Source organism: Melospiza melodia, unplaced genomic scaffold, assembly GCF_035770615.1.
Source record: "Melospiza melodia melodia isolate bMelMel2 unplaced genomic scaffold, bMelMel2.pri scaffold_251, whole genome shotgun sequence".
Classification (NCBI taxonomy): domain Eukaryota; kingdom Metazoa; phylum Chordata; class Aves; order Passeriformes; family Passerellidae; genus Melospiza; species Melospiza melodia.
In genome coordinates, this window is record NW_026948576.1 from 1 (window position 1) to 19,089 (window position 19,089).

The 19,089-nt window shown below is 54.3% G+C and overlaps 1 protein-coding gene across 1 annotated transcript in view; it reads right to left on the minus strand.

Annotated features, from left to right (window-relative positions):
• Positions 1-2,628: 2,628 nt before the first annotated feature.
• LOC134433767 (alpha-actinin-4-like) overlaps positions 2,629-19,089 on the minus strand; it is a 50,048-nt gene continuing 33,587 nt past the window's right edge. The window contains 17 exon segments of the mRNA XM_063182477.1: positions 2,629-2,771; positions 3,385-3,543; positions 3,546-3,572; positions 3,575-3,587; positions 5,915-5,969; positions 5,971-5,993; positions 6,809-6,955; positions 8,804-8,983; positions 10,012-10,122; positions 10,124-10,147; positions 11,356-11,538; positions 12,650-12,718; positions 12,720-12,791; positions 14,989-15,097; positions 16,843-16,883; positions 16,885-16,994; positions 18,192-18,339. Of these exon segments, the coding sequence (XP_063038547.1) occupies positions 2,635-2,771; positions 3,385-3,543; positions 3,546-3,572; positions 3,575-3,587; positions 5,915-5,969; positions 5,971-5,993; positions 6,809-6,955; positions 8,804-8,983; positions 10,012-10,122; positions 10,124-10,147; positions 11,356-11,538; positions 12,650-12,718; positions 12,720-12,791; positions 14,989-15,097; positions 16,843-16,883; positions 16,885-16,994; positions 18,192-18,339 (1,608 nt within the window). The 3' untranslated portion in view covers positions 2,629-2,634.

Consider the following 19,089-nt stretch of genomic DNA (forward strand, 5'->3'; position numbering starts at 1 on the left):
TAACGTGAGGGGAGAAAAGGGTGGGAAACGTGAGGGGAAAAGGGAAAGAAACGTGAGGAGAAGACAGAGGGAAATGTGAGGGGAAAAGAAAGGGAAACGTGAGAGGAGAAGAGAGAAAAAAGTGAGGGGAAAGGAGGGGAAACAGGAGGGGAAGACAGGGAAATGTGAGGGGAGAAAAGGGCGGAAAACGTCAGGGGAGAAGAGAGAGAATCGTGAGGGGAGAAAAGGGCGGGAATATTGAGGGGGAAACAGGCAGGGAACGTGAGGGGAAGGAAATGAGGAGGGAAATGTGAGGGAGAAAAGAGGGGAAATGTGAGGGAAAAAGGGAGAAATGTGAAGGGAGAAAAGGGAGGGAAACGTGAGGGAGAAGAGAGAGAAATGTGAGGAAAAAAGGGTGGGGAACATGAGGGGAAAAGGGAGGGAAACGAGGGGAGAAGAGAGAAATGTGAAGGGAGAAAAGGGCGGGAATCGTGAGGGAGAAAAGAGTGGAATCGTGAGGAGAAGACAGAGGGAAATGTGAGGGGAAAAGAAAGGGAAATACGAGGGGAAAGAGAGGGAAATATGACAGGAAACAAGAGGAAAATGTGAGGGGGAAAAGGGCAGGAGAAACCAGAAAAAGTGAGGGGAAAAAAGAAAGAAGTGAGAGAAAAAGTGTGGAAAGGGGAGATAAAAGGACGGTGAACATGGGAAAATCCCCCAATACAACTTAGGGACCCTGCACTCACATTTTACCCCAAAAATATTCCTTCCATCACTTATAGATATCTCAGATTTTACCCCACAATTTTTCTGACCCGTCACAAAAAATCACCTCATTTTACCCCCAAAATGTCCCCTCCAACAACCTCATTTTTACTCAAAATGGTCATTTTCTCCCTCAAGATTGGCTGTACCTGGGGAAAAAGTGAGGAAAAACTCCAAGATCTCAGAGGTTGTTTTTTTTTCAGCAATATTTTAATTACAGGACAAAGAAGCTGCTACGTGAATATATATTTATATAATAAATCCGTAAAGTTATAAAGGAAACCGGAATTTTCTGCTTCCCGTCAAAATTTTCCAGGATCAGGCGCTTTATTAGGTGGATTTCTCATAATTTTCCTCTTTGTTCTCTTAATTTTTAAGACTTTTTCACAGTTCTCCTTATTTTTCTCTTGATTTTTCTCCTTACTCTTCTTATTTATCATTATTTTCCCGTATTTTTCTGTATTCCTCAGATTTCTCTATGATTTTCCTCATTCCTCATCTAATTTTTCCACATTTTTCATTTCTCTTTATTTTTTTCCTAATTTTCCATTTATCTCCACATTTTTATCCACGTTTTTCCTCCTATTTTTTTTCTAATTTTAATTCCTCTGTGCTTCTCATTTCTCGCCGTTTTTCCCTACTCCCCCCCTATTTCCCCCATTTATTTTTTTGGTCCACAAAACGCTGCTCGAGGCGGGAATGTGAGTGAAAAAACCTAAAAAAAAAAACCCCTAAAACCCCGAAATTTTCCCCATAAATTACGTGAGAAGCGGGGGCAACGTGAGGGAGAGGAACCGCTCGGGCTGCGCCGCTGATCCCGTGGAAAACAGTGGGAAAATTTCTCTTTTCTCTCTCTCTCTCTCTTCTTCTGCGTTCTCGTTACCAAAAATACATTTCGGCGAGCGTCCGAGGAAAAGTGGGAATTGCATCCCGAAATATCCAAGATCAATCAACTGTTGCATAGTAGGAGGCGGGGAGGGATCCTGGGGGACCCTGATGGACCCTCGGGGCTTCTGGGGGACCCTCAGGATCTGAGACCGTCAGGAATCCTGGGGATCCTTGGGGCTCTGGAACCATCAGGGATCCAAGATCCTCGGGCATTTGGACCACGGGGACACTGGCGGACCCTTGACCCGCGGATCCTCAGGGATCCAGGACCAGCAGGGACCATCTGAGATCCTGGGGATCCGTGACCATCAGGACCCTCAGGGATCCGGGATCTGGAGGATCCTGGGGCATCTGGGACTGTTGGGATCCTGAGGTCCTTGGGGATCCTGGGGGACCCGGAACTGTTGGAATCTGGGATCCTCAAGGATCCTGGGGGATTTGGGACTGTCAGGGATCTGGGATTCCCGAGAATTCTGGGGCATCCTCAGGGATTCGGGACTGTCAGGGATCCGAGATCCTGGGATCCTGGACTGTTGGAGATTTGGGATCCTCGGGGACCCTCGGGATCCTGGGGGACCCTCGGGATCCTGAGGGGTCCTGGGATCCTGAGGGGTCCTTGGGGATCCTGGGGGTCCTCGGGGATCCTGGGGGGGGGCATGGGGATCCTGAGGGGGTCCTGGGGATCCTGAGGGGTCTTGGGGATCCTGAGGGACCCGGACTGTCAGGATCTGGGATCCCCAGGGATCCTGTGGAATCCCTGTGAATTTGCGGGATCCTCAGGGATTTGGGAGCATCAGGGATCCTCGGGGATCGTCAGGGATCCAGGATCCTCGGGGACCCTTGGGGATGTGGGACTGTCGGGGATTTTGGGATCCCTGGGGACCCCTGGATCCTGAGGGCTCCTGGGGATCCTGGGGGGTCCTGGGGGATCCTGAGGGTCCGGGGCCGTCGGGGCTCCGGGATCCCGGGGAACCCTGAGGGCCCGAGGATCCGGGGATCCGCTCAGAGGTCGCTCTCGCCGTAGAGCGCGGTGCTGAAGGATTTGTAGTCCAGCGCCGCGGGCACGGCGTCGGGGCCGGCGTAGGGCGCCATGCGCGCGATGCAGTACTCGGCCTGCCGCGCCGGCAGCTCCGCCGCAGCTCCGCCGCCGTTGTAGTTTCTGGGGGGGAAAGACGGGAAACGGAGAGAACGGGGGAAAATGGGAGAGAAATCAGGGAGGAAAAAACGGGGGAAAATGGGGAAAAATGTCCCAAGCCCCCCAAACCCCGTTTCCCCGTTCCGCCAGCCCCCCAAACCCCATTTCCCGCTTCCCCAGCCCCCCAAACCCCGTTTCCCCCGTTCCCGAGCCCCCCAAACCCCGTTTCCCCCATTCCTGAGCCCCCAAACCCCGTTCCCCCGTTCCCCAGCCCCCCAAACCCCGTTTCCCCCATTCCTGAGCCCCCCAAACCCCGTTTCCCCCGTTCCCCAGCCCCCCAAACCCCGTTCCTCCCCGTTCCCAGAGCCCCCAAACCCCGTTTCCCCCGTTCCCCGAGCCCCCCAAACCCCGTTTCCCCCGTTCCCTTCAGCCCCCCAAACCCCGTTTCCCCCAATTCCCAGCCCCCAAACCCCGTTCTCCCCGTTCCCCAGTCCCCCCAAACCCCGTTTCCCCCGTTCCCACGCCCCCAAACCCCGTTTCCCCCCATTCCTGAGCCCCCAAAACCCCGTTTCCCCCGTTCCCCAGCCCCCCAAACCCCGTTTTCCCCGTTCCCCAACCCCGTTTCCCCCGTTCCCCAGCCCCCCCAAAGCCCCCTGTGCCCACCTTGTCTCCGGCCAGCACGCGGAAGCTGTTGATGACCTGCTCGGCCGTGTCCGTGTCCGTGGTCTCGCGGGACATGAAGTCGATGAAGGCCTGGAAGGTGACGCTGCCGCTGCCGTTGGATCCACCACGGCCATGATGCGCTGAACTCGGCGTCGCCCTGCGGGGACGGCGGGGTCGGGGCGCTGCTGGTGCCCAGGGGCGTTCCAGAACGTTCCAGCAGGGAACTGGGGGGTTTCCAGGGCGTTCCAGAACGTTCCAGCAGGAATTGGGGGCTCTGCTGGTGCCCAGGCGTTCCAGAACGTTCCAGCAGGAAACTGGGGGGGTTTCCAGGGCGTTCCAGAACGTTCCAGCAGGGAATTGGGGGCTCTGCTGGTGCCCAGGGCGTTCCAGAACGTTCCAGCAGGGAATTGGGGGAGTTTTCCAGAACGTTCCACCAGGGAATTGGGGGGCGCTGCTGGTGCCCAGGGCGTTCCAGAACGTTCCAGCAGGGAACTGGGGGATTTCCAGGGCGTTCCAGAATGTTCCACCAGGGGACTGGGGGGGTTTTCCAGAACGTTCCACCAGGGAATCGGGGGGGTTTCCACCATTCCTGGGCTCTCCTTGCCCTTCGTCCTCCCCCCCGCGGGGATGGGATGGAAAAAGAGGAAAAGAGGAGGAAAAATGATGGAAAAAGGAGGGAAAAAAAATGATGGAAAAAGGAGGAAATCCAAGGTGAAAAAGGAGGAAAAAAGGAGGACTAAAGAAGGAAAAAGGATGGAAAAAAAGGAGGAAAAAAGGATGGAAAAAAAGGAGGAAAAAAGGATGGAAAAAAAGGATGGAAAATGGAAATCAAGGTGAAAAAGGAGGTAAAAGAGAGGAAAAATGATGAAAAAGGAGGAAAAAAGGAGGGAAAAAAGGATGGAAAAAAAGATGGACAAAGGATGGAAAGAAGGAGGAAAAATTATGGCAAAAGGAGGAGAAAAGGATAAAAAAAGGAGGAAAAAAGGAGGAAAAAAGAAAGAAAAAAGGAGAAATGCAAGGTGAAAAAGCAAGAAAAAGAGGAAAAGGGGAGGTTACCAGGCCGGATCCTGCAGAGCCCAGCAGGGCGCGGAAATCGTTGGAGGCCGAGCGGCGCTTGGGCTGAACGGGAGAGGAGGAGGAGGAGGAGGAGGAGGAGGAGGAGGGAGAGAAAGACGAGAATCCGTTAGAGGAGAAAACCGGCTCCGAAATGGAGGGGACGAACGGGAGGAAGGAATCTTGGAATGCGGAGTGAAGGAATTTAGGAAGGGATTTAGGATTCAGGAAGGAAGGATTTAGGAAGGAATTTAGGAAGGAATTTAGGATTTTAGGAAGGAATTTAGGATTTTAGGAAGGAATTTAGGAAGGAAGGAAGGAATTAAGAAGGAATTCAGGAATTCAGGAAGGAATTTAGGATTTAGGAAGGAATTTAGGAAGGGATTTAGGAATTTAGGAAGGAATTCAGGAAGGAATTTAGGATTTTAGGAAGGAATTCAGGAAGGAATTTAGGATTTTAGGAAGGAATTTAGGAGGAAGCAATTTAGAAAGGGATTTAGGAATTTAGGAAGGAAGGAATTTAGGAAGGAATTTAGGAATTCAGGAAGGAATTTAGGAATTTAGGAAGGAATTTAGAGAAGGAAGAGGAATTTAGGAAGGAAGGAATTTAGAAAGGAATTTAGGAAGGAAGGAATTTAGGAGGGAAGCAATTAGGAAGGGATTTAGGAATTTAGGAAGGAATTTAGGATTTTAGGAAGGAATTTAGGAAGGAAGGAAGGAAGGAATTTAGGAAGGAAGGAATTTAGGATTTTAGAAGGAATTTAGGAAGGGATTTAGGAAGGAATTTAGGAATTCAGGAAGGAATTTAGAATTTAGAATTCAGGAAGGAATTTAGGAATTTAGGAAGGAATTTAGGAAGGAAGGAATTTAGGAAAGAATTTAGGAGGGAATTTAGGAAGGGATTTAGGCATTTAGGAAGGAATTTAGGAATTTAGGAAGGAATTTAGGAAGGAATTTAGGAAGGGATTTAGGAAGGGATTTAGGCATTTAGGAAGGATTTAGGATTTTTAGGGAAGGCATTTAGGAAGGAGGAGGAGAGGAGGAGAGGAGAGGATGAGAGGATGAGGATGAGGATGAGGATGAGAGGATGAGGATAGAGGAGGGGGATGAGGATGAGGATGAGGATGAGGATGGGATGAGGATGAGGAGAGGATGAGGATGGAGAGGGATGAGGATGAGGATGAGGATGAGGATGGAGGATGGATGAGATGAGGATGAGGATGAGGATGAGATGAGGATGAGATGATGAGGATGAGGGATGGGGATGAGGATGAGAGAGATGAGGATGAGGATGGGGATGAGATGAGATGGGATGAGGATGAGGATGAGGATGAGGATGGGGATGGGGATGAGGACGAGGATGACGATGACGATGAGGATGAGGATGAGGATGAGGACTGAGGATGAGGATGAGGATGAAGCAGGCCGTACCTGCGGTCGTCTCTCCACGTCGTAGCCCAGGCTGATCAAACAGGCCTTGAACTCTCAGGCCCAGGGCGCCGCCGTGGTCCTGAGCAAATGGGGAAAAATGGGGGAAAAATGAGGGAAAAAATGGGGGGAAAATGAGGGAAAACAGGATCCCAGATCCCCCAGACCCCCATGGCCCTGGGCAAACACAGAAAAAATGGGGGAAAATGAGGGAAAACAGGAACAGCTCCATCCCAGATCCCCTGGGATCCCTCAGGGCCCAGGGCACCACTGAGATCCTGAGCAAACACAGAAAATGGGGGAAAAAGAGGGAAAATGAGGGAAAAAATGGGGGAAAATGAGGGAAAATGAGGGAAAATGAGGGGAAAATGAGGGGAAACAGGATCCCAGATCCCCATTCCAGGGGAGATCCCAAACCCCCAGATCCCTGGGATCCTCAGGGCCCAGGGCACTGCTGTAGTCCTGAGCAAACACAGAGGAAAAAATGGGGAAAATGAGGGGAAAAATGAGAGAAAATGAGGTAAAAGGAAAAAATGGGGGAAAATGAGGGGGAAAATGAGGGGAAAAATGGGGGGAAATGAGGGGAAATATGGGGGAAAATGAGGGAAAAAATGAGGGAAAATGAGGGAAAAAATGAGGGAAAATGAGGGAAAACAGGATCCCAAATCCCCCATTCCAGGGGAGATCCCAAACCCTCGGATCCCCCCGGATCCCCTGGGATCCCTCAGGGCCCAGGGCACCAATGAGGTCCTGAGCAAACACAGAGGAAAAAATGGGGGAAAATGAGGGGGAAAATGGGGGGAAATGAGGGAAAACAGGATCCCAGATCCCCCATTCCAGGGGGGATCCCAAACCCCCGGATCCCCCCGGATCCCCGGGACCCCCGGGCCCCCCGACCTTGTCGAAGTGGTTGAAGGAGGCGCGGAACTCCTGCATCTGCTCCTGGCTGATGCCCTTGGCGTCGCGGGTCAGGATCTGGTTCTCCACCTCGTTGATGGTCCGGGCGATCGTGGTCAGCAGCTGCTCCCAGCCCACGCGCAGGTGCTGGCAGGGAGACGGAGAACCCTGAGCGCCTGGGGGGGATCTGGGGATCTTGGGATCACCTTGGGAGGGATCTGGTGAGCTTGGGAGAACCCTGGGGGGATCTGGGGACCTTGGGAGCACCTGGGAGGGATAGGGTGACCCTGAGAGCACCTGGGGGGATCTGGGGATCTTGGGAGCACCCTGGGGGATGGTGAGCTTGGGGTCACCCTGAGCACCTGGGGGGATCTGGTGAGCTTGGGGTCACCTTGGGGGATCTGGTGAGCTTGGGAGCACCTGGGGGGTATCTGGTGACCCTGGGATCACTCTGAGCACCTGGGGGGATCTGGTGAGCTTGGGGTCACCTTGGGGGGATCTGGGGACCTTGGGAGCACCTGGGGGGGATCTGGGGACCTTGGGATCACCCTGGGGGGATCTGGTGAGCTTGGGAGCACCCTGAGCGTCTGGGGGGGGCTGGTGATCCTGGGGTCATCTTGGAGGGATCTGGTGATCCTGGGGTCACCTTGGGGGGATCTGGTGAGCTTGGGAGCACCCTGAGCGCCTGGGGGGGATCTGGTGAGCTTGGGATCACCCTGGGGGGATCTGGTGATCCTGGGGTCACCCTGGGGGGTCTGGTGAGCTTGGGGTCACCTTGGGGGGATCTGGTGAGCTTGGGATCACCCTGAGCGCCTGGGGGGGCCTGGTGAGCTTGGGGTCACCTTGGGAGGGATCTGGTGAGCTTGGGATTACCCTGAGCACCCTGGGGGGATCTGGTGAGCTTGGGAGCGCCTGGGGGGATCTGGTGAGTTTGGGGTCACCTTGGGGGGACCTGGTGACCCTGGGAGCACCCTGAGCGCCCTGGGGGGGATCTGGTGAGCTTGGGAGCACCCTGGGGGGATCTGGTGACCCTGGGATCACCCTGAGCACCTGGGGGGGATCTGGTGAGCTTGGGATCACCCTGGGGGGATCTGGTGATCCTGGGGTCACCCTGGGGGGTCTGGTGAGCTTGGGGTCACCTTGGGGGGACCTGGTGACCCTGGGATCACCCTGAGCACCTGGGGGGATCTGGTGAGCTTGGGGTCACCTTGGGAGGGATCTGGTGAGCTTGGGGTCACCCTGAGCACCCTGGGGGGACCTGGTGATCTTGGGAGCACCTGGGGGGATCTGGTGACCTTGGGGTCACCTTGGGGGGGATCTGGTGACCTTGGGAGCGTCCTGATCCCCTAGATGACCCCAAACCCCTTTGGTGACCCCAAACCCCCTCAGGGTGACCCCAAACCCCCTCAGGGTGACCCCAAACCCTGAGGGACAACCCCAAATCCCCTCGGAATTACCCCAATTCCCTCAGGACAACATCGAGTCCCCTCAGGATGACCCCAAACCCCTTTGGTGACCCCAAATCCCCTTGGGTGACCCCAAACCCCTTTGGTGACCCCAAATCCCCTCAGGATGACCCCAAACCCCCTCAGACGACCTCGAATCCCCTCAGAGTGACCCCAAATCTCCCTCGGGACAACTCCAGATCCCCTTGGGACAACCTCAAATCTCCTTGGATTGACCCCAAATCCCCTCAGGATGACCCCAAACCCCTTTGGTGACCCCAAATCCCCTCAGGGTGACCCCAAATCTCCTCGGGACAACTCCAAATCCCCTTGGGACGACCTCAAATCTCCTTGGATGACCTTGAGTCTCCTTGGGTTGACCCCAAATCCCTCAGGATGACCCCAAACCCCTTTGGTGACCCAAACCCCCTTAGTGACCCCGAACCCTGAGGGACAACCTCAAATCTCCTTGGGACAACCTCAAATCTCCTTGGGTTGACCCCGAACCCCTTTGGTGACCCCGAACCCCCGTGGTGAGCCCGGGTGCCACCTCCATGGTGTAGTTGGAGTGCTGGTTGTCGAAGATGAGCGCCTCCTGCACCAGCTGGTGCTGCTGCTCCAGCAGCTCCAGGTTGGGCTTGTACTCCACGATGTTCTGCTCGTACTCCTTCAGGTGGTTCAGCTGGTCCTCCAGGGTGCCGTTCATCTCGATGGAGATGCGCCCGATCTCCTGGGGACACCAAGGGTGGGATTCCGTTCCGGAGCTGATCCCAATGACCCCAGTCCCACCAGATCCCACCAGGGCGATTCCAGAGCTGCTTCCACCATCTCCACCATCACCTCATCTCCATCATTCCACCATCTCCACCATGTCACCATCCCACAATCCCTGTCTCCATCTCCACCTTCTCCACCATCCCACCATGTCCATCATCTCCATCTCCACCATTTCTGCCCGATCTCCTGGGGACACCAAGGGTGGGATCCGTTCCGGAGCTGATCCCAATGACCCCAGTCCCACCAGATCCCACCAGATCCCCATCCTGATCCCAGACCCCTCAGGCAGGAACTCCATCCCGTTCATCTCGATGGAGATGCGCCCGATCTCCCGGGGACGTGGACATGGAGGGTTCCATTCCAGAGCTGGTCCCAACCATCCCGGCCCCACCAGGGCGATTCCAGAGCTGCTTCCATCATCTCCACCATCACCATCATCTCCACCATCACCATCATCTCCACCATCACCATCATCTCCATCATTCACCATCTCCATCTCCATCCCACCATCCCAGTATTCCCAGTTCCTGACCTCCATCTTGGTCTGGATCCAGGGCCCCACGCGGTTGGCCTGGCTCCCGAACTGAACCCATCTCCACCATCTCCATCCCACCATCTCCATCATCTCCACCATCTCCATCTCCACCATCTCCACCATCTCCATCCACCATCTCCACCATCTCCATCTCCATCATCTCCATCCCTTCTCCATCTCCACCATCTCCATCTCCACCATCTCCACCATCTCCATCTCCACCATCTCCATCCCACCATCTCCATCCCACCATCTCCATTATCTCCCCCATCTCCACCTCCACCATCTCCATCTCCACCATCTCCATGCCACCATCCTGGTGTTCCTGACCTCCATCTTGGTCTGGATCCAGGGCCCCACGCGGTTGGCCTGGCTCCCGAACTGAACCCATCTCCACCATCTCCATCCCACCATCCCAGTGCTCCCAGTTCCTGGTGGTTCCTGACCTCCATCTTGGTCTGGATCCAGGGTCCCACGCGGTTGGCCTGGCTCCCGAATTGTCTCCTCAGGTGCTCGTTGGAGTTCTGCCGGTTTCTGCTCCTCCTCAGCGCCTGGTCCCCGCTTGGGCACCAACTGCTGCACCTGGCAGCGGGGAAACGGGGAAAAACGGTGGGAAACGGGGAAAAACGGGGAAAAACGGTGGGAAACGGGGAAAAACGGGGAAAAACGTGGGAAACGGGGAAAAATAAAATATGGGAAATGGGGAAAAATGGGGAAAAATGGTGGGAAACGGGGAAAAACGGTGGGAAACGGGGAAAATGGTGGGAAATGGGGAAGAATGGTGGGAAATGGGGAAAAATGGTGGGAAATGGGGAAGAATGGTGGGAAACGGGGAAGAATGGTGGGAAATGGGGAAAAATGGTGGGAAAAATGGTGGGAAATGGGGAAAAACGGTGGGAAACGGGGAAAATGGTGGGAAATGGGAAAAATGGTGGGAAATGGGGAAAAACGGTGGGAAACGGGGAAAAATGGTGGGAAAAATGGTGGGGAAATGGGGAAAAATGGTGGGAAATGGGAAAATGGTGGAAAAATGGTGGAAATGGGGAAAAATATGGGAGATGGGGAAAAATATGGGAGATGGAGAAAAATGGTGGGAGATGGGGAAAATAATGGGAAATGGAGAAAAGATATGGGAGATGCTGCTGGGAAACGGGGAAATTGGGAAAAAATGGGAAAAAATATGGAAATGCTGCTGGGAAATTGGGAAATCGGGAAAAAATGGGAAAAAATATGGGAAATGCTCCTGGGAAACTGGGAAACTCTGCTGGGAAACTGGGAAATTGGGAAAAATGGGAAAGGGATGGGAAATGCTGCTGGGAAACTGGGAAAAGGGGTGGGAAACCCTCCTGGGAAACTGGGAAAAATGGGGAAAAAAATAGGAAAAGGGTGGGAAACGCTGCTGGGGAACTGGGAAATTGGGGAAAAATGGACAAGGGGTGGAAACGCTGCTGGGAAAGGGGAAAAGCAGGAAAGGGGATGGGAAAACCTGCTGGGAAACTGGGAAATTGGGAAAAATGGGGAAAATATGGGAAATGCTGCTGGGAAACTGGGAAATTGGGAAAAAATGGATGGGAAAATGCTGCTGGGAAACTGGGAAAAGGGGTGGGAAACTCTACTGGGAAACTGGGAAACCGCGGGGGAAAACTGGGAAACGGGGATGGAAAACTCCGTTGGGAAAGGGCGCAAACCGCAGGAAAACGGGAAAAACTGCAGGGAAAAGTGGGAAAAGGTGGGAGAAAGGAGGAAGAGGAAGAGGAAGAGGAAGAGGAAGAGGAAGGCCGTGCCCGTACCCGCTCCCACTTGGAGTTGATGACCTGGGCCGTGACCGAGGTGTAGGGGTTGCCCGCGGGCAGCTGCAGCCCGTGCAGCTCCGCCAGGCGCTGCGCCTCGCCCTGGATGCCCAGGATGGCCTCGCGCTCCCGGTCAGCGTCCCCCAGCGTGGACTTGAACTGCTCGTGGGCTGTGATCAGGCCCTGGGGAAATGGGAACAGAATTCATTATTGCTCAGAATTAATTATTCCGTGAATTATTCCGTGCCCCCAGCGTGGACTTGAACTGCTCGTGGGCTGTGATCAGGCCCTGGGGAAATGGGAACAGAATTCATTATTGCTCAGAATTAATTATTCCGTGGATTATTCCGTGCCCCCAGCGTGGACTTGAACTGCTCGTGGGCTGTGATCAGGCCCTGCAGGGAAATGGGACAGGGAACTGAATTAATTATTGCTCAGAATTAATTATTCCGTGGATTATTCCGTGCCCCCAGCGTGGACTTGAACTGCTCGTGGGCTGTGATCAGGCCCTGGGGAAATGGGGCAGAGGGAATTGTTCCACAGAATTATTGCTCAGAATTGTTCCTTAGAATAAATCCATAGAATTATTGCTCAGAATTGTTCCTTAGAATAAATCCATAGAATTATTGCTCAGAATTGTTCCTTAGAATAATTCCACAGAATTACTGCTCAGAATTGTTCCTTAGAATAATTCCATAGAATTATTGCTCAGAATTGTTCCTTAGAATAATTCCATAGAATTATTGCTCAGAATTATTGCTCAGAATTGTGACTCAGAATTGTTCCACAGAATTATTCCTCAGAATTACTCCACAGATTTATTCCACAGACTAATTCCAGAGACTAATTCCAGAGAATTCCTTAGAACTATTCCATAGAATTATCCCACAGAGTAATTCCACAGAATTATCCCACAGAATTATTCCATGGAATTATCCCACAGAATCGTTCCACAAAATTCCTCAGAATTCCACAAAATAGTTCCACAGAACTCCTGAGAATTATTCCACAGAATAAGTCCTCAGAATAAATTCCACAGAATTAATTCCACAGAATAAATTCCACAGAATTAATTCCACAGATTTATTCCACAGAATTAATTCCACAGAATAATTCCTCAAAATTCCAAGGATTGCAGCTGGGAGCTGCTCAACCCCCAAACCTCCGTCCTCCACCACAAAACCACCAAGAAAACGCCCGAACCCCACCCAAAACCACCCTGAAAATGTCTTTTTTTTTTTTGGGTTTTTTTAAATTATTTCGGGAGAGGAGTGTGGGAACGGTGGATTCCCACCTGGATCTCCTCGATGGTGTGCACGATGAACATGTCCTGCAGGTCCTCCATGGCGCTCTCCATCCAGTTTGTTGAACGGCGCCGCGCGCTTGGCGTACTCCAGGTGCAGCTCGTCGATGGTCTCCAGCTGCTTCTCCATTTTCTGGGGACAGAAACGCCAAAATTGGGATCAGGGGTTTGGATCTGGGGTTGGGATTGGGATCCATGGATTGGGATCCAGCTCGTCGATGGTCTCCAGCTGCTTCTCCATTTTCTGGGGACAGAAACGCCAAAATTGGGATCAGGGATGGGGATCTGGGGTTGGGATCCAGCTCGTCGATGGTCTCCAGCTGCTTCTCCATTTTCTGGGGACAGAAACGCCAGAATTGGGATCAGGGGTTGGGATCTGGGGTTGGGATCTGGGGTTGGGATCAGGGGTTGGGATCCATGGATTGGGATCCATGGATTGGGATGCAAGTGCAGCTCATAAATGGTCTCCAGCTGCCTCTCCATTTTCTGGGGACAGAAACGCCAGAATTGGGATCAGGGGTTGGGGATCCCAGGGGTGTTTGGGATCAGGGATTGGGATCTGGGGTTGGGATTGGGATCCATGGATTGGGATCCAGCTCTTCGATGGTCTCCAGCTGCTTCTCCATTTTCTGGGGACAGAAACGCCAAAATTGGGATCAGGGGTTGGGATCAGGGATTGGGATCCATGGATTGGGATCCAGCTCTTCGATGGTCTCCAGCTGCTTCTCCATTTTCTGGGGACAGAAACGCCAGAATTGGGATCAGGGATGGGGATCCAGAGGTGTTTGGGATCTGGGGTTGGGATCTGGGGTTGGGATCCTGGTTTGGGATCCCGGGGTTGAGATCCAGGAGTTGGGACCTGGGGTTGGGACCTGGGGGTGGGATCCAGGGGTTGGGATCTGGGGTTGAGATCCAGGGTTGAGATCCAGGAGTTGGGATCCTGGGCTTGGCATCCCAGGAGTGTTTGGGGTCCTGGGGCTGTTTGGGATCTGGGGCTGGGATCCAGGAGTTCATTGGGATCCAGGATTGGAATCCAGGGGTTCATTGGGATCTGGGGCTGTTTGGGATCCAGGATTGGGATCCAGGGGTTCATTGGGATCCAGGGTGGGGATCCAGGGATTCATTGGGATCTGGGGCTGTTTGGGATCCAGGATGGGGATCCAGGGTTTCACTGGGATCTGGGCTGGGATCTGGGCTGGGATCTGGGGCTGGGATCCAGGGGTTCATTGGGATCTGGGGCTGTTTGGGATCCTGGGGTTCATTGGGATCCAGGATTGGGATCCAGGGGTTCATTGGGATCTGGGCTGGGATCTGGGGCAGTTTGGGATCCAGGATGGGAATCCAGGGTTTCATTGGGATCTGGGGCTGTTTGGGGTCCTGGGGTTGGGATCCAGGGTTTCACTGGGATCTGGGGCTGTTTGGGATCCAGGGGTTCATTGGGATCCAGGGTGGGATCTGGGGTGGGATCTGGGGCTGTTTGGGATCCAGGATGGGGATCCAGGGTTTCACTGGGATCTGGGCTGGGATCTGGGCTGGGATCTGGGGCTGGGATCCAGGGGTTCATTGGATCTGGAGCTGGGATCCAGGGGTGGGATTTGGGGATGTTTGGGATAGGATCCAGGACTGGGATCCAGGGTTTCATTGGGATCTGGGGCTGGGATCCAGGGTTTCACTGGGATCTGGAGCTGTTTGGGATCCAGGATTGGGATCCAGGGGTTCATTGGGATCCAGGGCTGGGATCCAGGGGTTCATTGGGATCTGGAGTGGGATCTGGGGCTGTTTGGGGTCCTGGGGTTGGGATCCAGGGGTTCATTGGGATCTGGGGCTGTTTGGGATCCTGGGGTGGGATCTGGGGATGTTTGGGATCTGGGGCTGGGATCCAGGGGTTCATTGGGATCTGGAGTGGGATCTGGGCTGGGATCTGGGGCTGTTTGGGGTCCTGGGGCTGTTTGGGATCCGGGGCTGGGATCCAGGGGTTCATTGGGATCTGGGGCTGTTTGGGATCCTGGGGTTTATTGGGATCCAGGATTGGAATCCAGGGGTTCATTGGGATCTGGGGCTGTTTGGGATCCTGGGGTTTATTGGGATCTGGGGCTGGGATCCAGGGGTTCATTGGGATCTAGGGCTGGGATCTGGGCTGGGATCTGGGCTGGGATCTGGGGCTGTTTGGGGTCCTGGGGCTGTTTGGGATCCGGGGCTGGGATCCAGGGGTTCATTGGGATCTAGGGCTGGGATCTGGGCTGGGATCTGGGGCTGGGATCCAGGATTGGAATCCAGGGGTTCATTGGGATCTGGGCTGGGATCTGGGGCAGTTTGGGGTCCCGACCCACCTCGAGGGCCTCCCGGCGGCTGTGGGTCAGCGAGCCCAGCAGGTCCCACTGGTCACAGATCTTCTGGCAGCGCGCGTTGACGCTCGGGGAGTCGTAGTAATCCAGCTCGCTGGGGGAAAACGGGGAAAAATTGAGGAAAACGGGGAAAAATGGGGGGGAAATGGGAAAAATAGGGAAAAATGAGGGGAAATGGGGAAAAATGGAAAGGAAATTGGGAAAAAACCCAAGGGAAATGGGGAGAAATGGGGAAAAATGGGGGGAATGGGGAAAAATGGAAAGGAAACGGGGAAAAACCCAAGGGAAATGGGGAGAAATGGGGAAAAATGGGGAAAAATGGGGGGTGCATTGGGTTCCTGCACTTGAGCTCCTGGGGTTTGTTTTTGGGGACACTTTGGGGGTATTTTGGGGTACAATCTGGGGCATTTTGGGGGTTCCCATACTTGAGCTCCTGGGGTTTGTTTTTGGGGACACTTTGGGGGTGATTTTGGGGTACAATCTGGGGCTGTTTGGGGTTCCCATACTTGAGCTCCGGGGGTTTGTTCTTGGGGACACTTTGAGGGTGATTTTGGGGTACAATCTGGGGCATTTTGGGGTTCCCATACTTGAGCTCCTGGGGTTTGTTTTTGGGGACACTTTGGGGGTATTTTGGGGTACAATCTGGGGCATTTTGGGGTTCCCGTACTTGAGCTCCGGGGGGTTTGTTTTTGGGGACACTTTGGGGGTGATTTTGGGGTGTTTCAGGGGTATTTTGGGGGTTCCCATACTTGAGCTCCTGGGGTTTCTTTTTGGGGACACTTTGGGGGTATTCTGGGGAACAATCTGGGGCATTTTGGGGTTCCCATACTTGAGCTCCTGCAGTTTGTTTTTGGGGACACTTTGAGGGTATTTTGGGGTGTTTCGGGGGTATTTTGGGGGCATTTTGGGGTTCCCGTACTTGAGCTCCTGGGGTTTGTTTTTGGGGACACTTTGGGGGTGATTTTGGGGTACAATCTGGGGCTGTTTGGGGTTCCCATACTTGAGCTCCGGGGGGTTTGTTTTTGGGGACACTTTGAGGGTATTTTGGGGTGTTTCAGGGGTATTTTGGGGTTCCCATACTTGAGCTCCTGGGGTTTCTTTTTGGGGACACTTTGAGGGTGATTTTGGGGTACAATCTGGGGCATTTTGGGGTTCCCATACTTGAGCTCCTAGGGTTTGTTTTTGGGACACTTTGGGGGTGATTTTGGGGTGTTTCAGGGGTATTTTGGGGTTCCCATACTTGAGCTCCGGGGGTTTGTTTTTGGGGACACTTTGAGGGTATTTTGGGGTGTTTCGGGGGTGTTTTGGGGGCATTTTGGGGTTCCCGTACTTGAGCTCCTGGGGTTTGTTTTTGGGGACACTTTGGGGGTGATTTTGGGGTACAATCTGGGGCATTTTGGGGTTCCCATACTTGAGCTCCGGGGGTTTGTTTTTGGGGACACTTTGAGGGTATTTTGGGGTGTTTCGGGGTATTTTGGGGGCATTTTGGGGTTCCCGTACTTGAGCTCCTGCAGTTTGTTTTTGGGGACACTTTGGGGGTGATTTTGGGGTACAATCTGGGGCTGTTTGGGGTTCCCATACTTGAGCTCCTAGGGTTTGTTTTTGGGGACACTTTGGGGTGATTTTGGGGTGTTTCAGGGGTATTTTGGGGTTCCCGTACTTGAGCTCCTGGGGTTTGTTTTTGGGGACACTTTGAGGGTATTTTGGGGTGTTTCGGGGGTGTTTTGGGGGCATTTTGGGGTTCCCGTACTTGAGCTCCTGGGGTTCTTTTTGGGGACACTTTGGGGGTGATTTTGGGGTGTTTCGGGGGTGTTTTGGGGGCATTTTGGGCTGCCCTACTTGAGCTCCTGGGCGATGGCGGCGATCTGCTCCACGCGGTCCCTGGTGCGCCGCCAGGTCCGACTCGAAGGCCTCGTGCTTGCGGAGCAGCGCCCGCACCTGGGCCAGGGAGGCCGTGCCCGAGTCCCGGTCCCGCAGGGCCACCTCCTTACCTGGGCACAGGTGTGGGGAGAAACCTCTGAGACCCCAAATCCCTGCCCTGTGCCATCCCTTGTGTCACCTCTGTGCCACCTCCTTACCTGGGCATGGAGTGGGGACAGCCCTGAGACCCCAAATCCCTGCCCTGTGCCATCCCCTGTGCCACCTCCTTACCTGGGCACAGGTGTGGGGACACCCCTGAGACCTCTAAACCTGCCCTGTGCCATCCTTGTGTCACCTCTGTGCCATCCCTGAGACCCCCTGAACCCCCACTGTGCCACCTCCTTACCTGGGCATGGAGTGGGGACAGCCCTGAGACCCCAAATCCCTGCTCTGAACCCCAATTCCCTCCCTGAACCCCCAAATCCTGCCCTGAACCCCCAAATCCCTCCCTGAACCCCAAATCCCTCCCTGAACCCCCAAATCCCTCCCTGAATCCCAAATCCCTGTCTGAACCCCAAATCCATCCCCTAAACCCCAAATCCCTGCCCTGAATCCCCAAATCCTTCCCTTGAACCCCCAAATCCCTGCCCTGAACCCCAAATCCCTGCCCTGAACCCCAAATCCCTGTCCTGAACCCCAAATCCCTCCCTGAACCCCAAATCCCTGCTCTGAACCCCAAATCTTGATGTCTGAACCCCCCAAATCCCTGCCCTGAACCCCAAATCCCTCCCTGAATCCCAAATCCCTGTCTGAACCCCAAATCCATCCCCTAAACCCCAAATTCTGGTGTTCTGAACCCTCAAATCCCTCCCTGAACCCCAAATCCCTGCCCTGAACCCCCATATCCCTGCTCTGAACCCCAAATCCCTCCCTGAACCCCAAATCCCTCCCTGAACCCCCAAATCCCTGCTCTGAACCCCCAAATCCCTGCCCTGAACCCCAAATCCCTGCCCTGAACCCCCAAATCCCTGCTCTGAACCCCAAATCCCTCCCTGAACCCCAAATCCCTCCCTGAACCCCAAATCCCTGCCCTGAACCCCCAAATCCCTGCCCTGAACCCCAAATCCCTGCCCTAAACCCCCAATCCCTCCCTGAACCCCCAAATCCCTCCCTGAACCCCAAATCCCTCCCTGAACCCCAAATCCATCCCCTAAACCCTCAAAATCTGGTGTCTGAACCCTCAAATCTTGATGTCTGAACCCCCAAATCCTGCCCTGAACCCCCAAATCCCTCCCTGAACCCCAAATCCTGCCCAGCCCAGCCCGTACCTTCCGTCCACCCCTCGTGGATCGAGGCTTTCTGCCGGAATTTCTCGGCCAGGTGATCGAGGCGCTCCAGGCGCCGCAGCTCCGTCAGCAGCCACTCCTCGTGTCCCTTCTCGGCCTGCTCCAGGCGCTGCCAGCCCGCCCCGATGTCCTGGGGACCCCAAAAATGTCCAGGGTCACCCCAAAAATCCCTCAGAGAAATCCCAAATCGGGGTCACCCCAAAAATCGCTCAGATTCACCCCAAAACCCCCTGGCACAGGTGCCCCCACTCCTCGTGTCCCTTCTCGGCCTGTTCCAGGCGCTGCCACCCTGCCCCTGATGTCCTGGGGGACCCCAAAAATGTCCAGGGTCACCCCAAAAATGCCTCAGAGAAATCCCAAATTGGGGTCACCCCAAAACCCCCTGGCACAGGTGCCCCCACTCCTCGTGTCCCTTCTGGGCCTGTTCCAGGTGCTGCCAGGAACCCCAAAAATCCCTCAGGGTCACCCCAAAAATCCCTCAGAGAAATCCCAAATTGGGGTCACCCAAAAATCCTCAGAGTTACCCCAAAATCCCTCAGAGTCACCCCAAAACCCCCTGGCACAGGTGCCCCACTCCTCGTGTCCCTTCTCGGCCTGTTCCAGGTGCTGCCAGGAACCCCAAAAATCCCTCAGGGTCACCCCAAAAATCCCTCAGAGAAATCCCAAATCGGGGTCACCCCAAAAATCCCTCAGAGTTACCCCAAAAATCCCTCAGAGTTACCCCAAAATCCCTCAGAGAAATCCCAAATTGGGGTCACCCCAAAACCCCCTGGCACAGGTACCCCCACTCCTCGTGTCCCTTCTGGGCCTGTTCCAGGTGCTGCCAGGAACCCCAAAAATCCCTCAGGGTCACCCCAAAAATCCCTCAGAGAAATCCCAA